This window comes from Thalassophryne amazonica, chromosome 14, assembly GCF_902500255.1.
Source record: "Thalassophryne amazonica chromosome 14, fThaAma1.1, whole genome shotgun sequence".
Lineage (NCBI taxonomy): Eukaryota > Metazoa > Chordata > Actinopteri > Batrachoidiformes > Batrachoididae > Thalassophryne > Thalassophryne amazonica.
In genome coordinates this window covers 15,087,124-15,111,449 of record NC_047116.1, presented here as the reverse complement: position 1 = coordinate 15,111,449, position 24,326 = coordinate 15,087,124, and the positions used below count along the sequence as shown (strand labels likewise).

The following is a 24,326-nucleotide window of genomic DNA, read 5'->3' as shown; positions in this document are numbered from 1 at the left end:
GGGAAAACACATGGCTGACTTATACTAAAACAGGCTTTACTCAACATGCAAATTATCTTCGATGATCAAACAAGAGGATTCCTCTCCAGTGATGGCATGTAAAATTGTCTTGGTTGTATAACTGTTGATTGTTTTTTGAAAACTTTTTTTTTTCACATGATATATACCTCCAAGGCTTGTATTGTGGATGACTGGTTTGCTCCATTCTCCAATGATGTCCTCGGTGTTGGGCTGGACGCCAAACTCGTAGGCTGTGTTAGGCTTCAGATGATCAATGACTGTATTACTCGTTGGACAGGTCTGGTAGTTCCAGTTGTCACTCCTCTCACGATATCGCACTGTGTAATGACTGAGTCAAACACAAAAGGAAAGACCATCCACTGTCGATATAACAACACAAAATGAAAAACGATGTGACGTATGCAAAAACAACCATAGCGCCCCACAGTATAACTTTTTGCACAAAACTGTTGCTTTCAGAAAACCTCCTAGTGATGTTAGGGCATGCACAAAAACATCACGGACGCGGCAGAAATACAAGAGATTACCGGAGTATGTAAAAGTTCATGATGATCAAAGAAATCTTCTAACATCTTTAAAATCCCACCATAGTTAAAATGATGCTATGCCACAATGATGGAACATCTCAGCTTATCAGAAATACCCTCCCAGACCCTGCAAGCTTTTCCAAGTACATCCATGAAGGTGAGAATAACAAAAACTATCCAGTCAGCATAGAACAGATGAAGAGTGAAACATCTCCAGGAAACTAAACAAGTTCAGCTGACCTGGCTCAACCAAATTGGATACTATGACCTGGATGACTGAGAATCTCCATGACTGTGAAACTCACCCTTCGTCAAGACACTCATCCATCACATTGACCTCATAGGGGGTTTTGAGGAGTGTTCCCCAAGACAGAAGAACTGAAGTTGGCGTCACAGACCCAATGACCAAGTGCAATGGTTTTTCCAGCTGCACTTTACCTGAGTGGAAAATAACAACTTCAATTCAAAACCTGAAGTCTTTTTTTGTTTCTTTCTTTCTTTTCTTAAGGACTTTCACTGGTAACATTACCTGAACACTGTTTCTTCACCTCGTTGACAGGGACAGGCTGCACAGCAATAAGGTACTTAGGTTCAGCATCTACGATAAAACCAAGAAAAAAATCCTGTTGAGCTTTTTTTCTGTGTGTGGATGTGGAACTCACTTTTTAACACAGCATTTACCTGAGGGTGAGATTAACAGTGAACGGGAGCTCAGTGTAGAACATGTGCACACCACAGCATGTGCTGTTACTTAACATAAGGGCTTTTAAATTCCAAAAATAAACAAGATGGACAAATAAACATGCCTTAGACAATATACAGGATGTTACTGGATGCAGTTTGGAGAAGATAAAACATCAGATGGACATGTATGTAGAAATGAACAGTGGATTTTTGCAGGAAGCCCTAGCTTGTGGTGTGTGCCAAAGGACTTTTAAATTCCAAAAGAAAGCAAGATGAACAAATAAAATGTGTGATGGACAACATAATGTATATTATTTGGCTTACATATAATTGATTGCTGACTCACAGTGTTGGAAATACTACAATAAAAATGAGGATTAATTTGAGTTTTCTCAAAAGCTCTTTATTTATTTATTTATTTTATTTGTGAATTGTTGAAGTTTCTTTTGTTTAGTGAGTGAATTTCTGGGAAAGCCCTATAGTTATTATTGTTATTATATTATTATTATATTATTATTATTATTATTATTATTATTATTATTATTATTATTATTATTAATTTACTTTATGTATTATTATAATTATTATTAATATTGTTGTTGTTGATGTCATTATTATTAATTTGTTTGTTTGTTTTTTGATGTATAAATCGCATCAAAGCATAAGTCACAGGACCTCCCAAACAAGTTTAAAAAAAAACTGCAGCTTATACTCTGGCAAATAAAAACACCACAATGAAAAATCTATTTTTCAACATCTGATTTGTGTCCTTGATTGAAACAATCTGGGAAGATGTCTGACTCATGGTTACACTTCATTCTCAACTCAATTGGACCAATAGATTTTGAGCTATGACCACACAGCCCCAAACACAAACCACAGCAGCCTTGCGTACCAGTCTCGGTCTCGTAGGGCTCTCCATTCTCAGGCAGCTGGATGTACTGCTTGGAGAACATGCCGCTGCCGTAGCCCAGGATGTAGCCTTCCAGCTTTGTGTCAGGACTCGGCCGCAAGAACTTCATCACGATGGTGTCTCCTGTTGCAGTGATGCGGACTTTCATGTTCTGACGTCTCACTGAGGAGGCAGGACAGGACACAAGTATCCCATTTAGGCCTTTCAGTTACAGAAAACATGGAAGCTTTCCAAAGTTAAATAAATGCATCTATTCTGACCATCTACAGCTGTCACTCCGTCAAGGGTTTTGCTATTTTTGGATCTGCCTCTAATCAGGTGTTCCATGACCCTACTGTGCATCTACCCCCCCCACACACACACACACTGCACAAAGCTTTACTGAAATCCCTTCTGAACATTTGCCAAATGTCCTGTTTGGTGATAGTGGAGGTTTGCACCGTCTGCGTGTCTTCTAGTTTGGGAACTGTTGAGCGTTTGTTGTTTTGAAGTGAAAACACTGTGAGATAATGCACATGCAGAGCTGATCCTCCCGTTCTCATGCACATTAGGATCAGGTTTCTCTCCAGACAACACCGCACTTTCTGCCAGAACTCTCTTCTTGAGGATTCAGCCCAAATCTGCAGAGCCTAGGGATGGACGTCAGCTGAGGACATACAACAAAGCATGAGTCACCATAAGTACAGGCCAGCACAGGCTTCAGCGGGGCTGTTTGCTGATTACTGCAGCCAAAAAAACTGGACTTTGGCCAAATTGCAATACTCTAGTGTGCTGGGATTGGACCTTAGTCTGAGATCATGACGGTGTGAAGGTTAGAACAACCTGGCACTGAGCAGAATCAGGAACAGGGTTATTAGAGAGCCACAACAAAATATGTAAACAAGACTGCACTCGAAAAGGGGTGTGGCATGTAGCAGGTCCTTTTCATTTAAAGCGACAGGCAGTTATTAAAATGCCTTTTCTCAAGGATGCAGCACCTTGGTGCCTGTGAGGTATTTTTGGCTACAAACTATGACACCTGGTAGGTGATGTTGCTGAAAAGACATAATATGGCCCATTTTAAAGGAGTAATAAATGACAGTTTAAACATTAATATGGTAGCCAACAACTGTAAATGTGTAATGGTTTAATGCACAGAGATTGAAGGAGAATTCCCTCTGTGCTCTGAACTTTTTTGTCAGCTGTTCACATTCTTGGTCTGGCTGGACACACTTGTACATTTTGTGTATGAGATTTCCACTTGTGCATGTTTAACCCTCTGGGACCGACGCCATCATATACGACGGCTAAGACCAAGCTTTACTAAATTAATAACTTTTAATGATATGAGATAGAAACTTACTTTTTTTTTTTTTTTTTTTGCTGAAAGTTACCTCCGCAGACGTTTGAGCCAGCCATCGGCCATCTTTGTACTCCTCATAGAAACTGTGTGATGACGTGCGCAATGTGAGTGGTCCAATCAGAATTGGTTCACCGTCACATGGTTTCCAAAATCCAATCGTAGGGCAGATTTACCGCACGTGAAAAGCTAAAGATCGTTTTCAGGAGGTGAATATGTTACTAGTTGGCCTGTTTGAAATAGCCCCTGGGTGCTCCAATGAGTACATACTATTCTAATTCGCCCTGCGCCATACGCAGCAGGCGATCAGTGAAGCAGGACGGGAGAGCCTCTGGATGACAATCTCACGTCTCAAACCAAAGAGTGTGTAACTATCAGGATTCAGGATTACTCCCTAGTTGCATATGAATGTTACTGGATAACTCTGTTGCTTTCTCTGTGTAAAGCACTGTTTACCATATCAATGGACAACAAAACGCACAGACCATTTTGTATAGATTGTTCAAAATGTGCATTTGTGTTTATTGTTTGAACCTTTTTGTTGTACAGTCTTTTACACAAGACCTCAAATTACCTCAAAACAGTTGTTTATTATAGTTTGCTGTGTGTTTTGAATAAATGTGTGTGGAAAATTATTTTTCGCTTTATTTTTGATTGTATACCTTTATTACACTTATAAAACACAACAAAACATATATATTCTGAAAGCACAGGTTGTCCTGAAAAAAAAGAGACATAAAACCTGATTGTGGGATGCAGGGAGAGCTGTTAACAGCAATAATAAAACATTTATGCCAGGCGAGTGAACTGTCCAAAAAATGCCCTCGGACCCCAGAGGGTTAATGCATGCAAATCCTGCCCTGTGAATCCTTTACCGTTATATTTATAAAGAGACAGTAGTACTCACTACTTACCACAAAGCTGTTTAATTTTTTTTTCAAGGTGGTAGACACCAGCAACTTCCCACAAATATGTCCAACATTTAGAGGATCCGTCTGACCATTAACGTGATAGGAGAAGAATCTAAATATTTCTGCCTTTCCACATATAGAGAGTCCATAGATATGTTAGAAAAACTTCAAGTGTCATTTGTTCATCTCAACGTTGGGGGTTGAGGAGGAGTGGCCGAGGACAGAAGGTCAAGGATGGAGCTTTGTTTAGGTCATGAAGTGTGGCATACATGGCATGTTGTGGCAGAAAAATCATCATAATAGAATCATTCATCATTCATAGTTAAGTTGTCAAAATTAGATCTATGTGCATGTGATGTGTTGCAACCATGGCACAGAAACGTATCAACATGAAAACAATTACGTTGATTTTAGAGTGTTCCCACGCTGAGATGGATTGTTTTCAGAACAGCCAAACTCCTGCTCTGTTTGTTTATCTGACCACCCAAAATTCTACTCTAAATTCTACAATTGGAACCAAGGCATGTTGAAAACCATTCACCTTACAAACACATTAACAAGCTTTAAAATATTTATTTTAGAACCATAATTAGACTTGTAAATTGTTTTGGAGTGCCAAACCAAAACTATAACATCCAGCAACAAGAATTTTGCAAGTTTTTGAAGGACAAGCTCATGTTTCCACACATTTGTCCAAAAAAGCAGCTAGAATAAAAATAACGAAGATGTAGTGTAAGTGTTCAGTACCTGCTGTGTTTCTGGTATGTTTGCTTTCAGTTGAAATCAAGCTCTTTGCATATTAACAAACTTTGACTTTCAAAATTTAATGTCTTGGAAGTAAAAGAAATTCACAAGTTCATTTCAACCTGCATGCAACTTCAAAAACATTCATAGTGGGACAGAAAGGGAAGGAAGAAGTATCTGCTCTGGCTGCTTTCATACAAATTCTTTCTGTGGGGTTGTGTAGTGTTGTGACTGTGATATATGACTTTTAGAATGTAACCACTGTTAATCAGAAAAAAGACAATTTATACCTCTGATTTTGTACATTTCTGAGCTGTACATTTGTATATTTCTCTCTCACAGACCCCACTCACTATGCACCTCACTCAACCATCTTCCTCGCTCTCTTTTTCTTTGGGGGAATAAATTCATGCAAAATCCTTTCCACAGGATTATGCAGAGGTATGACTGTGTCACTTCAGTTTTTGAATGTAACCACATTCACAAATTAAAAGTTTACATTAATGATTTAGTACATTTCTATGCTAAGCATTTCCATTCTCTCACTGACAACCACACCTGCTTCTAATCTCATCCATCCAGCATCCCCCCGTCATCCAGCCGGTAACAGACAGGCCTGTGGGGTATTACAAAAGCAAAAGAACACTGCTTTTCTGTTATACCTGTTGTGTCAAAGTTCACCCAGTTTCATCTCCCTTATATCCCCCTTTCAAAATGATAGCAATTATTGTTTTTGAGTTACTGTGTTAACAAACTGGGGAGTGGTGGACTACTGGCTACCTGTGTTTTACTGGGTACATGCCTCGGAATACCTTTCCATTTTCCAGCACAGCCAAAGTGTTTTGTATTTATTCATTTCGTTGGCATTAACTCCTGTAACACAGGTGACAGCTGTGTGAATGTACAAAGGTTTGTCTAACTCCAACCCATCTAGCCATCCTCATAACTACTTAGCTTGTTTTAGATTTACAGAATTTATGCGAAGGAAAGACTGGATACAAGCTGGACAGGTTACCATTCCATCACACAGTGAAGACATACAGGCAGACCATCATTGACTCTCACATTCCCGCCTATCTACAGTTACTGTTACATAAACACTGCCTTAGGTATCCAGTCAGACCCCTTGAGTCCCAATACACTGCCTATTTTCCATCGCTCCCTGCTTAAGCTGTATTTAATGACCAAAATCAGGAATGTTCTGTTGATCAACCAACTCAATTGGTCAACCCCACCTATCTTAGGTCATCAAATGTGGGTGGAACATGGAGATGTGGGAATATATGCAGGGTGTGGGGTCCCGAGGACCACCACAGGGTCAGGTGAGACTTGTCTTTGGGTTTTCTCACTTAAGAAGCGCTAACCTTCTTGTTGCTGTGTTTACAGTAAAACTGTTGATTTAGTTACTCTGCATTTAATCACTTAATGTTTCCACAGGCTACAATACTTCAAATAATAGACTATCTCTCCATGTTGTGACTTTTCTGTCCTCCCTACAGCACAGTCTTTGGCTCGTGCTTCAGCGTAAATGAAATATTGGAACTTTGCATGAGGAATCATGTCAAACGCTGCCAGAGGCTATAACAGAGAGTGAAAGAGGGGGGAACCCCCAGATTTGAAAAATATTCTCATATTTTTCCAGAGATGTGTTTTCTATCAAAACTGCATTGTTTGTTTCGCTCGTCAATATTTCCGTTCAAACAAGAGTCAGACTGGATTGGAGGAGAAGCTCCGTATGAATCATTAGGAAACTTGCAACGCTTTTAAAACTCCAGTACAAGCAAACACTGGCTTGTGTCGCAAAAGAACCCGTCCAAAAATGAGCCAACTGGCCCAGGCACTGTTGAGACATATTTCCAGAGTAAACGAATAAAGCTACAGGAACCAGTCCAGTCACAAGCCCGATAATCAATCAACTCAAGTACAAAGGAAAACTATCGACAAGTGTCCAACCAGAACAAAGCTGCAAAGCCACAAAGTCAAATAAAGTCATTTTAAATGAACGCAGTCCCGAGGACAGGAGTGGATTAAAGTTCAAGAATCCAGTTAAACCTGGATCCTGTCGAAAACAATGAGATTGGTGAAAATGAATGATCTCATCAAATGGAATGCAAGTACAGTACAACTTAATCTACCATATTACATTTCATAACCTAACTAAAGGTATTTACCACAAATAATAAAGTCAGTAAAGTGCCTAAATATCATCTGTACATCATCAGTACAGTTGTAGGGTTCCAGAAACTTTTGATCAAAACCCAATATTACCCAATTAATACGTGTCAATTAGAATGTCTGCTTTATTTCCAAAAAAAACGTTTTTCCAAATTCTGGTCCTCAGGGATCTCTAATTAGCACATTTTCCATCCAAAAGCTGCTTATTCAGGTATGCTCAACCAATCCAGAGCTAGCAGACATCTGAATGAGCTAATCAGGATTTGGCAGAGCAGGGAGAGTTGGAAAAGCTACAGGTTAGGGGTCTGACAAGAAGAGGGCTGGGAACCGCTGGATTAAGAGACAGACTAATTGAAATAGCCAAGTTGAAATTAGTTGAGCTAATAGGATTAATAAATGGAAAAGCTTTAACTATGTTGAAGTTTGGTCTCCAAAGTAAACATCAAACAAGGTCATCACCCATTGGATTCTATGACATATGTTAGGCCGTAACATGATAACTAAGAATGACACATGGAGCAAACTATTCCTTTTTAAAACCCTATTATTAACTTAACCACTAATGTTGCATCACGTTTTACCCAAATTAGACCAAATTGACCTTTGTCAACATTCTTGTGTTCTTAACCCATACCTCCATAATATTCAGTCACAGATAGTCCAAATATACCTTTTGGAATCTTTGTGATCAGCCAATAATGTGGTATAGTTTTTCAATATGATTGAAGCATCTTTAATTTTGACCCCTGTGTAATTCTTAATTCTGGCTATCTATTGAAAATTCGAGTGGCCAGTCCTCTTTTTTTTCTCAAAAGTGTGATGTCTAAGGAGCAGTTGTGCCAAATTTGGTGCTTCTTGTGTGTGGGCCTCTGAAGAGGAGGTACTGCTGGCCCACCACCACCAGTCGGCGCCCTGCTTGGAGTGCGGGCTTCAAGCATGAGAGGGCGCCGAGACAGAGTGACAGCTGTCACTCATTTGCAACCGCTGTCAACAATCACCGTCATCTCTATAAAAGCCGGATCATTACTCCACCTCCTCGCCGAGAAATCTACTACCGTCAAAGGTAATCTTCTCTGCTGTATCTAACGATATTATTATCATTATTATTCTGCTTTGCAGCCGTGTTCCTGCGTCTCAGTCCCCTGCTGGAGTGGTATACAGTGAGAGTCAGCGACGTCCTCGCCTCTCACTCCTCCTAAGGAAGCGACTGACAGGAGCTGCACGTTTGTTCTTTATTGGAGGTGGAGGTTTCTCCCTCCCGAAGGAACTAGTTCCAAGGATTACTGGGTGTGTGGATACACACTCACCTTAACTGTTTTGTCATCTTCTGCCAGCAGTACCAGGGTCTGCAACAGAAGACAGTGACTACCTGGGGACTCAGGACTTGGCGGCTCCAGTGTTCTTCAGGCCGTTGGTGGTGGAGCTGTGTGGGTCCCGGCTCTCAGATCGCCAGAGGTCTCCTATCTTCGAGCCTGCCCGCACGTCACCTTGTGTACAATTGGCCACTATCTGTATCTGTATTTAGTTGTGCGATTCACAACATTAAATTGTTACTCTTTGTCTTATCCATTGTCCGTTCTTTTGCGCCCCGTGTTGCGGGTTCGTGTTACGACCCTTTCCCACACTTCTATCACCATTTGCAGAATTCCTCTGGCAAATATTCTGTTATCTGCTGTGGCTATCTTTGGAACGGGAGCAACCTACCTGAACATAGGGGAACATGCAAACTCCACACAGAAGGACTAGTTCTGAAGCAAACCTGGGACCTCCTATGGGGGAGGCAGCAGTACTAACCGCTAAGCGGACCGTGTGCTGCCCCTGTTTCCGTTTGGTCCACAAGTTTTCAGTGTGACTGAGGTCTAGGCTTTGGCCTGGCCATTCGAGCACGTTCACTTGCTTTTGGATAATTGTCCCGCTGGAAGATATCTTGAGGTGTTGCTTGAGAATTTCCAGATAATGTTAGTTTTTCATGAGGTCATTTATATTATGGAGTGCACCAGTCCATGTCTCAGAAAAACACCTAAGGCATGATGCTGATTAGAACCTCAACACTTTCCTCCACATATATGATGATCCTCAGGCAAACCACTTCTAATTGTGTTATCTGAAACAAGATAACATTGTCTAACAAGGTTCAGCCTTTGTTCTGTTGATCATCTATTCCTATTATTAGGGTTCGTTGGACCTTTAGGTGGTAATGTGAGCCTCCTTTCTGAGCGAGTCCATATGGCCTCAAAGTTCTTATGTTTTCATGTACCTCGATTTCCCATTTGCTAGGGGTACTTTAAATTTACTGAGATAGTTCCAAAAGATGAATCTGACTTACGGAGAGCCACAGTTTTCCTCAGGATGTATCACTATTTTTCTTTTCCTCTAGGCTTAAAAAGTACAGAAGCTGAATCTTCAACTGGACTGGGTCGCTTGACACAAGGACGTCCTCGCGTCAAGCAGCCCAGTCCAGTTGAAGATTCAAGCTTCTCTACTATGGAAACCACCTGGACAACTGAGAGCCTTCACAGAAATTCCAGTCTTAAACACAATACATCACTGGTTCCATGGGTGGACCTTTAAACACAGCCAGCGATGCCCAGTTAACCCATAATTAGACCAATGATCCAATATGAAGCTTCAAAAAAGAATTACATCAATTTCTGAATTTATGAAAGACAGCATAATCCTCACCAGGCCAACCCTTGGCTCATTGAACTGATGCATGAAGCAGGTGAGAGTCAAGAACTCGCCGTGGATGGGACGCCAGCCCGTAGGAGGTTGATGGTTCCAATTTACTTTTGTGTGGACTGGGACAATGGAGATGAAGTCTCATGTCCATAGACTGAGACGTGAACCCTCAAGCAGATACACCTGGACTGAGTCCCCGTCTATAAATTGACAGCTCAACTCCAATGGCAAAGAACCAAGTATTCTGCAATTGTTTGATAACATGAAATATGCACTTAGTTAAAAATAGTGTTTGAAGGATTTCAGCCAAGCTGTACCTAAATACATGACCTCAACTCTATTTCTCTGTAATTAAAAGTCCTAACAAATATAATCTATGCTCAGGATAAGGATGCCAATTAGACAAAATATGGTAGAAATTACTTTGTTTATACCATGGTGACATATGAGCCTTTATTATCACGAGATCAGAACCGACTGAACAACCTTTACTGTACGAGCAAATCCATCTAAGAACATGTCAGATTATTCAATAAGCAAATTCACATCGTCCAATAAACATTTCACCCTTGTGTTCAGCCTGTTGTGGACTGGATGCCAAGCGAGTGCACTCACTGGTGCAAAATCTAGAAACACCGATAAGTGGAAACATGCACTGAGCTCACAACATGTTGGATCATCAGCAGTGATAGATGGTCCTCTGGGAAAGGGAGTAGGTGAACAGGGTTGTGAGAATAAAACACTTATCTTCCAATGTCATCATATCATGAACTGAAATGGCATAAAATGTGTAAACTCTTTATCCGCTGTTTGTTTTGTGACACCAATTAACAGAGGTGTAACAAACCACCAAAACAAAACAAATTAAACATTTTGCTCCTGATTCCAACAGACATTTGATAGGCTGCTGTCCTTCCACATAAGCATTACTCTTCAAAAAAAGGGAAAAATTGCCATCACGATGACTGATATCACATTTGTGATTGTTCAGGATCAAGACTAAGATATAGGCTTTCATTGTTTCCCTGGACTTATCAATCAGAAGTGAAGCTGTGTTCCATTAAAGTGTTGAACTTGTAGAGACGTCCACGTTTTTTGGGTCCTTGGCCTTTTAGATTCAGAGAGCATTCATGGAGTCATGAGTTGCTCGATGGGGTGCTTGGTGATGCCGATATCTTTGGCAGGAGAACGGAGATCCAAGTCTTTAGGCCCCTGGTGCTTGGACACTAACTGGTGACTTAAGGAGATAACTCTATGTTTCTGGTAGTAGGTCTCTTCAGAGGATCCTTGGGTCCAATTGGAATGACTTTACGTCAAATGAGTGGTTATTTAGGGATACTCAGATGAGGTGTACCTTTTTAAAATTCAAACCGTGACAGAATGTCACTTACGCCATTTTTGCCATGTGGCGTGTTCCTCTGAGTATGATCCAGTGTTCAGGACCTGATGGCTGTCCATATTTCAACTGGTTGCATGCAGAAAGATAATTATGCTCAAGAGGTGTGGATGGACCGTTTGTCTGCCTCGGTGGTTGCCATCCAGGACTCATGGCGGTTTTGTAGTGTGGTGGATTTGAGCAGCACACTGCCCCAACATCTGATCCCAGACCTTTAACACAAATTTCCATCAACATTCATCAAATACAAATCTAACTGTATAACGCTGTATATACATGTGCAAATCTTTCCCTATTTATGAGTTTTAATTTGATTTATTTTCAACTTTCTAATTTTGTTTAATTATTTAAATACTTGTAAAATCCGTTTTTTATTATTATACATTTAAACATCCATAAGACACTGATTCTGAGAGACTTGTGTCTTCTCCCCATTTCATGTTGACCCTGTTTTTAACATATATTTGACAAATAAACTGATTTGACTTGAATTTGGCAGCTCATTTATGTTTCTCCCTCTGTTCCATCTAGTCCATTCTCCTCTCTTGTTCCAGGAGTTGAAAAGCCCTGCATTGAAATAATTTTTCTCCAAATAAATACACTGAGATCATCTCAGCCATTTTCCATTTTGGATGAGCGGGTGAACTGGTGAACTATAAATAGGCAAAGCAAAGCCCCAAAGTCCCTGGAACAGGACTACAAGGCCTGTGTTGTTTTCACAACTTCCAATGGAAAAGACCGTTAAATTTGACATTAAAGTTGTGCTTTTAGTGGAAATGATCAAATAATGGAAGTTTGTATTTAACCATTCACCCTGTAACTAATGAAGAAGAAAATCCTATATATGTAGGGCCTGAGGCCCATGATAGTGCTGGAGCTTATCCCTGGATTCCATCACTCCCTGGACAGGATTCCAGTCCATCATAGGTTACTTCCCCAGAAAAGGCGCACAGCTCGATGGACTGGAACAAAACAGATTTACTTGCGTGTGTAAAAACATGTGCAAGTGCCACTGTACTTGCAAATACACCTGCATTTACTAACAGAGTGCACTGAGGACTGTGTCTGTCAAATGTGCAAAATATTGTCCATTTAGAGCCTTTGCCTTTATGAATATGCAATTTGGGGTTTGTCCACACGAGTGAGCAAAATTCTGGGAGGTAATATGCAAATAGGTGAGGTTTGCGCATAAAAAATCATTTATCATGGACAAAGGAAATTTAGCAGGTGCTGATTTTGTTTGCATGTTGTGACGTTGAAGCCATGGCGTCAACTATTTGCATTTGACAGACTGCCGTTACAGCGACAGAGAGGCCGCCACCTCCTTCTACACATAATTTTTAAAAGAAAAATCATTCATTATAAATCTCGGGCTGATTTAAAGATGTCAACAGTTTACTTTGTGTTCATTTCTTTAATGTAAATGTCTCCATATGTAACAGGTGGACCAGAGGACATTTTTGGTGCAATGCATCATAACTGCAGTCATTGATGTGTCACGCTGTGTCACACAAATAAACAAATGTGCATATCTTGGGGTTGGTGGGATGATCCACACGTCTGTGTGCACAGAGCTGTGCGTCCTTCCGACACACAGCCATTTGTCTGTGTGTTACACAACTGCACACAGCTGCCTGTGCATGCAAGACAGCAATGTTTCACCCCTCACAGGCTCTGAGGTGTGTGAGCAGCGTGCACACCTATCTTTGTGGGTTGATGCATGCATCGGTGTGCTTAAATACCATGATTGGAAGAACAAGTAAACCTCAGGAAAAAAAGAGATTTTTGCTTTTTTTCTTTTCTTTTTAATTTTTAACATGTGAACATGCAGTTATGCATCACAGGTCTCATACTGCAAGTGAATGTGCTCCTTAACTATCGCTATCAGATGACAGCCGTATGGGTCAGAGCAAGAAATTACTAAAAAGAAATGAAAAGAAAAGAAAGTCACATCAGGATTTGGGAAAATGCTTGTTTACAATGAGAGTGGTGGATACATGGAACAGCCTGTCAGAGGATGTAGTGACAGCACAGAGTGTAATCAGTGGCAAACACTGAGGGAGCAATGATAGTGTAATATAATATAGACACTCACTCATCTTCAACCACTTACTCCAGTTAAGAGTTATGGGGCTGGAACTATCCCAGAAGTCATAAGACATGAGGCAGAATAGACCCTGGACAGGATGCCAGTCTGTCGTAGGGCAACAGATAAAAAACAAACATATTCACACAATTTAAAGTTTCCAGTCCACCTAACCTACATGGATGCTGGATGTGGGAGGAAACCGGAGCACCTGGAGGGAACCTGTGCAAACACGGGGAGAACCTGCAAACACCACAAACACCACACAGAAAGGCCACAGGTGGGAATCGATCCCATGACCTTGTTGCCGTGAGGCAGCAGTGCTAACCACTAAGCCTCTGTGCTGCTCGTAATATAGCCAGCATTAGATAAATCAATAAAATATACTGCTATTTGTGTACTGAGTTATCTTCCATGTATATTAGATCTGGATAAGGAGGTGCCTTGCACCTGTGCCCAGTAATTGAAGTGGTTAATTTGATTTAATTTAGTGCTTACCACCATTAACACGTGCAAAAATCCTCATTTACATACTGCTGTCTATGTCACATTACCACCAGCTATCAATTGCACATTACGCTTATAAATCACTCGCAAAATGTCTCCACCTCAACGTGCAAAAGTTGTGATTGCCCGTGAAATTTAGCACAACATACCTGGAATCTTAATCAAGAAGGCCCCAAGTGTCTTGTCCAAAGACACAAACAGGTAGCGTGACTGCAGAGAAAACCCAAGTCTACTCATTGGAGCCCAAGTCCTTTAACCACTGAGCTACCTGCTCTACATGAGAGCATAAAATATTTATACTGTTTTTTTTAATGTTTCACTCAGGTACATAGCCCTCTGGACACATACAGTATCTTTGTTTGCTCAGTGCTCTCGATGTCAGAGTAATTTTACTCACTTGTGACATTATGGTACTCTGGTCTCTTGTGTTTCTGCTCTGGAAAGGGTGAGGTGTTGAGTAGAGCAGGGTTCCCTCAGTGGGGAGGCAGACAAAGATTGTTTTATGGTTTTAGTAAATCAGTCACCTTCATTTAAAGCAATGAAGTGTGAAAATCTATCTGAGCTCTGTGCCAGACAGCAGAGAGGGTTTGAAATTATTTGACCTCAAACAACCTATAATGGGAATACCTCGAGCCAATAAGCGCGCAGGGCCCGTCACGCTCAATTTTTTATTTTTTTTTGCTATTGAATTTCAAATTTCACTTCATCTGTCATTTTACAGGACCGCACCGGCATCAAGCGATTCAAACAGCTCAATGTTCTTCTCCTCAACCGCTAACTCCATCTAACCATAATGGATTCCAGAGTTTTCCCAGTCCTGATGGCACATATAAACCCCCCAATGTGTTATGGATTTACCCTTGGACTTGGTTCTAGCTGGACAAGGCTAGAAATCATCCAGAGGCAGGTGTCCGGGAACCATTCCATCTTTATTTGAATTCATTTTAATAAAACACATACCAAACAGTGACATATTCACTTGAGTAATTTCTGTAGTATTTCACAAAAAACTTCAACTCCGACTCACAAATTCACACCAATTCCTAATTACAAGCTGTCGTCAAACTGTTGCTCTTTGAGCCAAAGGAAGTAAATCAGTGTTTAAAACCGAGGCGGTTAACATGTTAGCTAGATGACGTACCTTCCAACATTGGGATTTTAACATTCGGGAGACTTTTCTGTGGGTGGAGGTGGAAAATGAATAAGTAAATAGATCATTATTTATTGCATACACATTATGATGAATCAATCATTTACAGCAAAACGCTTCAGTTTTAAAATGGTATCGATACTTATTTTAAAATATAAACATTTAGAATATTAATAAGTAGAAGAAGAAGTAATAGTGCAGCAAATAATTGAAACAATACTTCACATGGTGATACAATCACCATATCCAGCACAAATTCTCCTTTGACATTGCTCTTTTGAAAAAAAACTGACGGCAGCCAGGTAGGGGTCAATTGAAGAATTACACAGGGGTTAAAATATAAAAATGCTCCAATCATATTGAAACTATACCACATTATTTGTCTGATCATAAAGATTCCAAAAAGGTATAGTTTTTACTGTCTATGACTGAATGGTATGGAGTTATGGGGTAAAAACCTTACGAATGGTGACAAAGGTCAATTTCAGTTTGTACAGGGCTGAAAAGTTAAAGTTGCTCCAATTTTAGTAAAAAAAAAAAATGGTGCAAATTGTTGATTGAGCTACTTGGATTAATAAATGGAATAGTTTTGACTGTGTTGAATGGCTGGGCTCTAAAGTAAAGGTCAAATAATGTTGACATCCATTGAATTCTATAACATGTGACATATGTTACCCCGTAAAATGATAACTAAGCATGATATGGTCCAAACTATTCCTTTTTGAAACCCTGTTAACTCAACCAATAATTTGCATGACCTTTGAACACAATTGGAGTAACTGTAACTTTTGACCCCTGTACAAACTGAAACTGAACTTTGTCACCATTCTTGTTGTTTTTACCCCATAACTCTATAGAATTCAGTCATGGATAGTCCAAACTATACCTTTATGGAATCTTTACATTCAGACAAATAATGTGGTGTAGTTTTCAATATGACTGGAGCATCTTTATATTTTGACCCCTATGTAATTCTTCAATTGACCCCTTACGTTACCGCCTATTGAAAATTCAAGTGGCCCGTCTGTTTTTTCAAAAGAGTAATATCTAAGGGCCCAGTCCTACTGGGGAGGGAATTAATTGCACATGAATTGAGTATACAAATGTCGGGCGTTCGCTGTCATCCACAACAAAAGTGGCCAAAAATGACAGATGTCTCAGTATGAATTACGGATATATTAATAATGTACAGCGAATATATGAGGAACAATCACGGATGTATAACGCATGTATTGAGGAAACGGATCAGACGCATTGTGATTATCACGGAGGTATTACAGATGTATTGAGAATGCATTGCGCACGTGTTGCACATGCACACCATCTGCATTGCGGTCATAAGAGAAGCGCACTTGGGCTTTTCAGCATCACTATTTACACTAACACCACAGCCTCTGGACCATTTGCTGGACTTGGACAAGTTGACTGGAGTAAACACGCAGTGAACAAAGCGAGTGATGACGTCAGCGGATCACATCAGAGTGCAGCTCGTCTGAACGATTATAACAAGAAGTTAAATTAAATTAAATTAAATCTGTTATAAACATAAAAATAATACTTTAACGGCTGCACATAAGAAGGAAAAAACACGCAACTGTTTTATCAAGCATTGACAATGTAAACAAGTCAAATAATTACCTTTTTAGACGGCTCAAAAAGCTTTCTGCAGCTTGTTAGGTGCGCGAACGGTTTTGGCTGCAGCCTCCTCTGTGATCCAGGAAGTGATCAGAGCCATTTTCAACAGCCAATTTGCAGAAAAAAATGATTAATCCGCCACAAAATAATTATTTTATATACGCAGCATCCAGCACAGAGCGTGTGGCAGCCGGTAGAACAAAGAACAGCGTTACCACAGTTACTTTGAAAGTTACTTTGAAAAGTTACTTTATTAGCAGCTGCGGACAACTTGTTGGCAACTTGTTACCTGCCTGAAGAGTTGAACGAATTAGAATCAGCTGGTTTAGTGGGTGAATGGAACAAATATGTGGTAGGAATTTTACTCACTGGTTCCAGGATTACCCACCTCTGGTGTAATTTGGCAGGCCAGGTCCTTATCCACTTAGTGTGTCTTATCAACTTAGCATTTGTTCATGTTTTATGTAATTTTGTACATTTTGAACATCTTGTAACCACAAGGCCCACAAGGCATTGCACCTGTTTGAACTTGTTACCTGTATAAAAGACACCTGTGCACACAATCAATCACACTCCAACCTGTCCCCATGGCCAAGACCAAAGAGCTGTCTAAGAACATCAAGGATAAAACTGTAGACCTGCACAAGGCTGGCATGGGCTACAGGACAACAGGCAAGCAGCTTGGTGAGAGGACGACAACAACTGTTATGATTATTTATTAGAAAGTGAAAGAAACACAAGATGACTGTCAATCTCCCTCGGTCTGGGATTCCATGCAAGATCTCACTTCGTGGGGTAAGGATGATTCTGAGAAAGCTCAGAACTACACAGGAGGACCTGGTCAATGACCTGAAGATAGCTGGGATCACAGTCGCAAAGATTACATTAGTAACACACAATGCCGTCATTGTTTAAAATCCTGCAGGGCAGCAACGTCCCCCTGCTCAAGCCAGCACATGTCCAGGCCTGTTTGAAGTTCACCAGTGACCATCTGGATGATCCAGAGGAGGCATGGGAGAAAGTCATGTGGTCAGATGAGACCAAAATAGAGCTTTCTAGAATCAACTCCACTTGCTGTGTTTAGAGGATGAGAATAACCCCAAGAACACCATCCCAACCGTGAAGCATGGGGGTGGAAACATCATACTCTGGGGGTGCTCTTCTGCAAAGGGGACAGGACGACTGCACTGTATTGAAGGGAGGATGGATGGAGTCATGTATTGCAAGATTTTGGCAAACAACTTCCTTCCCTCAGTAAGAGCACTGAAGATGGGTCGTGGCTGGGTCTTCCAGCATGACAATGACCCCAAACACACAGCCAGGGCAACTAAGGAGGGGCTCCGTAAGAAGCATTCCAAGGTCCTGGAGTGGCCGAACCAGTCTCCAGACCTGAACTCAATAGAAAATCTTTGGAGGGAGCTAAAACTCCAAGCCAGAAAGATCTGGAGAAGATCTGTATGGAGGAGTGGACCAAAATCCCTGTTGCAGTGTGCAAACTTGGTCAAGAACTACAGGAATGTCTGACCTCTGTAATGGCAGACGAATGTTTCTGTACCAACTGTTAAGGTCTATTTTTCTAGGGGATCAAATACTTATTTCATTCAATAAAATGCAAATTAATTATTTAAAAATCATACAATGTGATTTTCTGGATTTTTTTTTTTTTTTTTTTTTTTTATTCTGTCTCTCACAGTTGAAGTGCACCTATGATTAAAAAAAATACAGACCTCTCCATTCTTTGTAGGTGGGAAACCTGCAAAACTGAGAGGGGGTCAAATACTTATTTCTCCCACTGTACTTAAGATTTATTTGGTGGTATGCCCTTTCTGCTTTGACATCTAAACCAGAGCTACATCTATGAGCTAAGCTAACAGCTAACGTTAACCTTGTGGGCCTATCTTCTTGCTCAGACAGCTTTTATACATACACCTTTTGAATCATATTGAAGGTCGCCAGGTTGAAATTATTATTGGATTTGTAGAATGTGTTTAAGTCACTTGAGTCATTCACATTGGTCATACAAATGGAAGGAGTTCATCAGAGGAAGTAACAACACAAGGAAGGCCAGGGAGAGATATGAACTATGGGAGAAACCTGTGAAAAACTGTGTTGGTGGGCATAGACATATAAACTTGTGGGGGTTTTTATCATAAAAATCTGCAATAACAGACTGTAAACAATCTTAACACATAGGCCTACTTTATCACTGCAGTTTACAGACAGTTTAAGAAATGACAGCAAGCATTTTATCATTCAGCTAGCCTGCTAGCTTAGCAGGTAGTTAGCCTTTAAAACAAGCTTCTTGAAGTCCTATGTGAACAAAAATGGAGTGTGATATGAGGCCCAGCAGTTAATGTAAGGCTGCTCCCAAACCAGCGATTTAGCAAAACAAAACTTTTCTTTCCTGTTATGATGTGAAGTACTATTTGTGTATGATGATTAGCGCCACACTGAAAACACAATAGCAGCTGCAGCATATCAGCAAGCTTCCAAATATTATCTCGCCAAGCGCAACATGTGTTGTAACCAGGGACTGAGTCACCAAGACCTCCATAATGACCTGCAATCAGACTTTAATGTCACCTGTTTTGCATGGCTCTGTTTGCTATGTCCCTGACGGTAGTGACCCCAAAGTGACAAGCCCAAGTTACTTCTTGGAATGAGCCAAACCAGGCTTTTGGATGCAGGCCCCGCCATTGGCACTTATCTACTCGCTCCACTCCCAAGTGGACCCTACTGAGGCCATGTTTTCTTCTATTTAGACCAACAAGAGCTTATTCCAAGATACCGTAGCATGAATTTTCTAGAGTGTACAATTCATCCTGTGATCCCATGTGACAGCAGTTCATTTTAGGTTACATCCCTAGCTAAGACCAGTACTCATTTCCAGCTGGCTGACTGTGAAACACAAATGTGACCACACCTGGAATCAAACCCCAGTCTTTAAGTTGGTAGTGCAACTTCTATACCATTGAAGTCACCTGCTAGTCAGGGCAAAGTTACTACAAAATTCCAGTATTTTGCCATTCACTAGGCATTATTTTTGGGGGGTTGGCCCAATGAAAGTGTCGCTTTGTAGGTTTCCAAGCACATCAGCTGAGAGAAGACCTTGCGGATAATATTCCAACACTTTTCATCATGACAAGTTCATCAGCATCAACTGACAAATGGACAAACAAATGGATGGAATTACAGATCACCAAACAAATCACCAAAACCTAAACTCCAATGCTGCCACATCATCTCAGAAGAGCTACAACACAAAAAAGACAACCAGGCTTCACTGCATAGCAAACCCCCCTCTTAATACCCAAGATAGACAAAATAAACTCCCCCTCCCAGGCAATAACAAACACAACTTCTTTCATCCACTCCCAAAGCTGCACACTGGGATTTGTCTGGAAGCCAAGTCGAGCCAGTGAGTTAACATTGGCAGCGGCCACAGTTTCCACTTCCATGATGCTTACGTCTTCATTCTGACTCAACTCAAATTACTTTTATTGCAGTCAAAATCTTGACAGGGTGACAGTGTGGATGGATGACTGTGAAGTATTGTTTCAGCTATGTGGAAGGCAGAATTGTGTATATTTTTGTCTGCACACCCTGCAGTAAGAAAATGAGAAAACATGGGGGAAAATTGTGGGGGAACCAGCTTTTTCCCCAAAAAAGGACTGTGAGAATTCCTAATTACACACAGATTTATAAGGCAGTAGACATCTAATCATGCAAGAATTTTATCAGCACTTTTTAAAATTTAAACAATTATATAATATTCGTATACAATCAGTGTGTGCATTGGCAGAGCTGTCCACGAGTCAAACCTTTGGCGTCCACCCTGGAGACACTTTAATTAGATTTTGTGTTGTGTTTCTTAGGTTGCATTTCTGACATCTTACTTGCATCAGTGTTATCCTCATGGGCATCTTTTCCTCGCATCTTTGTTGCTCACACTTAAGCAGTGAGCTCACGAACAGAGGAAAAATAAATAAGGTGCATGAAAACAAATGAGGCGTCATCCGAAACATTCCGAAAACATGCCCAGGCCATTTCTGATGACAGCAGCACAGATTTGTAATGGGTTTACTACATATACAGACCTAAAATAGATCTCAAAACCCAACACTTCTCTCTCTGATCCCTCATTTTTACCATAATTGTGCATTTTGGACATGTATAATCGACACGAGATACTTAATAAGGCAGAGCGAACTGTTTGCAGAAGACAGGAAAACAAATATGTTGGGAAAAATAGAGCTATATGACAGCCGCATGTGGTCATCATCTTTGACAAATTTCCGAAGGAATGCAATTAAACAAATATAAAACGTTACGCCATATTCAGATTAGCCTTGCGTGCAAGAAGCAAGTCAGCACTTAAATCCGCAAAGGCAAAAACTGACACAACACACAAATCTCAATTTCAAACTGCACTTTGACTTGTATGAACACCAAAAAAAAAAAAAAAAAATTAAACAACACACAGCGATGATGCCATGCAACTCTCAAATATGTAAATGTTGACTGTGTCCAGGTAGGAGTCATGTAGGTATCACCCACCTCTGCTGCTGTGGGCACTGGGGGGTCCCGACAGCACTATTCCAGCGATGAAGCCCACAAGGAGAAGGACCAGGAAGTTTTGCAACTGCTGCATCAGCATCTTCATCTCCGCCGATGAGTCTCAGGTGCAACAAGCTGACTCACAACAGGAGTTCTTTACGATGGCTGCAGTTTGTAGTGTAGCTACAGGTGGGTTCTTTCTGCGGTAGCTGGACTACTTCTCTGAGCTTGTGGTTCTCAGGACTAGTGCAGCTCACCGGACTGGGATTTTGGACACAGCCTGTCCATCTATACCTCTATAATAGAGGGAGGAGACAGAAAAGAAGCCAGACACACCTACTCCCCCATACCCCTCCCACATAGTTCTTCATCCCTCTGCTGCTTTCTTTCTCTGGAAAGAGCAGTGACCTCGTTCTCCCTCTCTTCACTCCCCTCGTTTGCTATTTTTTTTCTGAGGGGTTCTGTTTAATCTGGCTTTTCCACCACAACCAGCCTCATGTTATCTTTTGATGCTTTGTTTGTTTGTTTGTTTCCCATCTTCTTCTTCCTCCTCTTTATTGTGTTTCTCACTGCCTGTATAGGTTGGTAATCAGAGTGCTGACATTTCAGCTTTCAATCATTTATTTGCAGCTGCATGAATGTGTACAGATTAGCCAACTTGGTCTTATTCCAAGAAACATTTGGGATATTTCGTTGTTATTGGACATAAAAAGTTTGGCGAGTCTGCGCTGGAATATGCAATGATTTTCGCTTCCAACATTGTCAAAAAATCCGTGTGAAACCGCTGTGAATATCACTATTACTTAACCACAACTCTTACCCTAAAGCCCCCAGCACACAACCTCAGACATTCATCACATGATAACTATTGGATACTTTGGCAAAGCCCCCAGAAACAGAGTATTTTAGTCCGGCTGTGCTCACTTTGTGAGAGGAAAGGTCTGTTCTCATATAAGCCTTTGTATTAAAAATACGAGTTGCTACCATCGGGCCGGCGTTTCAGAGTCCCCCATTGCAGACTGAATAGATATAGGAACTCTTTTGTTCCTATATCAATCATAGCCCTTAACAAATATCATAATAAACACCGCTAACAATCAGGCACATTAGGAGGTTTTAGTACTTGTATGTTTTTTTTTATTTATTTTTATTCTTTATTTATGTATTTATTTATTTATTGTTATGAACTGTTTATGTCTTGTTCTGTATCTTTGTATGGGTCATGATTTTTGAGAAGTCCAAGACAAATTTCCCCATGGGGACATTAAAAGTATATATCTATCTATCTATCTAAATGATTGCAAGTTTGGCATTTTTCTCATACTTGTGATCCATTTTTTCATTTTTGCAGATGCCTTATAGTAAGAAAGTAAGACTCATCGGCTGCTCCCTTGTTTGCACTCGGGGTGGCCACAGTAAATCCAGAGTGGATCTGCATGTTGAATTGGCAGATGTCTTATCTCCTGCAGAAAAAAAAATAGTGTAAAGTTCAATATGTGGCTGGAAGAAAAACAACTGCGTGATTTCGCATCCAATCAGTATCAGAGCCGGAAAGGTTCAAATGTTTTCAGGCAAATCCCTTCAGTTTGGATGAATAACATGGATTGATTTTGACTCTTCAACAAAAGGAATGTCGAATGCACTACATCGTACTAGGAGTTTTGTGCAGCTTTGTGGTTAGCACTGCTACGTCACAGAGATAAGGTTCTGGGTTTGAATCCAACCTGTTCCTTTGTTTGTGGAGTTTACATGTTCGTCCTATGTTTGCGTGGGTTCCCTCCACATGCTTTGGCTTCCTCCTACAGCCAAAAACGCGCAGGTTAGTTGAATTGTTGACTTTAAATTGTCTGTCTCCTCACCTGGGACCAATTTCCCATGCGAGGTCCTACTAAGAGCTGATGCTCCAGACAATACAGCTACCAGGATCACTGGAGCTCACAAACCCCTCCACTATGATAAGATATGATATGATGGTGTTGATGCAGGGAGGGGACAAGGTCGTGGATACAGAGATAGAAATGAGGTTCCTTCATTGGGTACCTGGGTTAAAGTCAGGGATGGGGGGGGGTGAGGAGCTTGAATATCCCAGAGGGATTCAGAGTAGAGCCGCTGCTTCTTCACATTGAAGGGTGAGGTGGTTTGCATCTGATCAGGAAGCTCCCTGGTTGTCTACCTAGGGAGGTCTTCCAGGCATGTTCAACTGGGAGGAAGGCCAGGGGTTAAGACGCAGGACAAGATGGAGGTTTTACATTCCCCAGATGGCTTGGGAAGACTTTGGGATCCCCTAGAAAGCATTAGAGGGCTTGACTGAGGAGAGGGAAGTGTAGGCTGAGCTGCTTCGTCTGCTGCCACTGCGACCCAGAACCGGATAAGGCACAGAAAATAAATGAATGACTGTAGGATGTGAGTGACAGTGCGATTATGTTCCTCCATGTGGCCAGTCTAAGATGTTCTTCACCTTTTGTCCAGTGATCATTGAGATAGTCGCCAGCCCCCCATGACGCTCAAGACAACTAAGCAGGTTCAGAAAATGAATGAATTAATGAATTACATGGCAATAATCCTAATCCTAAACAAATGATACTTGTTATGTTTTGGCAAATTGGACTGAGAACACAGATTTGGCCCAAATCTTTGGCTCGCATATGTTTAAATAGTTGCATCCACCAAGGAAGCTACAGCATGCTTTCATTCTCGTCTGATTGTTGCACAGTTCTGTTTGTTTGTGAGGCCGATATCCACCAATCCTCTCCAGAGAGGATCAGGGGCCAGCTTTGAATTCTGATTCATCCTTCTTTTGCATGGAATGATGGACCATTCTTGACATTTTGATCAAATTCTAAAAACAAATACACTGATCTTGATTAAATTAGACATATATTAGGATCTGGATCTGCTGAAAGACAAACCTGCTACAGTGTCATAAAATGGGGCTCCCAACATGCCATAATGCCATTAAACCTTTAAAAAAAGAAAACCGTTTGGAGAGTTTTGCCCTCTAA

The 24,326-nt window shown here is 40.8% G+C and overlaps 1 protein-coding gene across 1 annotated transcript in view; it reads right to left on the bottom strand.

The window, feature by feature from the left end:
* Window positions 1-21,589, bottom strand: part of LOC117525329 (target of Nesh-SH3) — a 113,981-nt gene extending 92,392 nt beyond the window's left edge. Inside the window, exons 1-5 of the mRNA XM_034187170.1 lie at window positions 21,325-21,589; window positions 2,128-2,307; window positions 1,078-1,146; window positions 854-986; window positions 168-349 (exon numbers count right to left, since the gene is read on the bottom strand). Coding sequence (XP_034043061.1) covers window positions 168-349; window positions 854-986; window positions 1,078-1,146; window positions 2,128-2,307; window positions 21,325-21,430 — 670 coding nt within the window. The 5' untranslated portion in view covers window positions 21,431-21,589. The remainder of the gene's footprint in view (window positions 1-167; window positions 350-853; window positions 987-1,077; window positions 1,147-2,127; window positions 2,308-21,324) is intronic.
* Window positions 21,590-24,326: the final 2,737 nt, after the last annotated feature.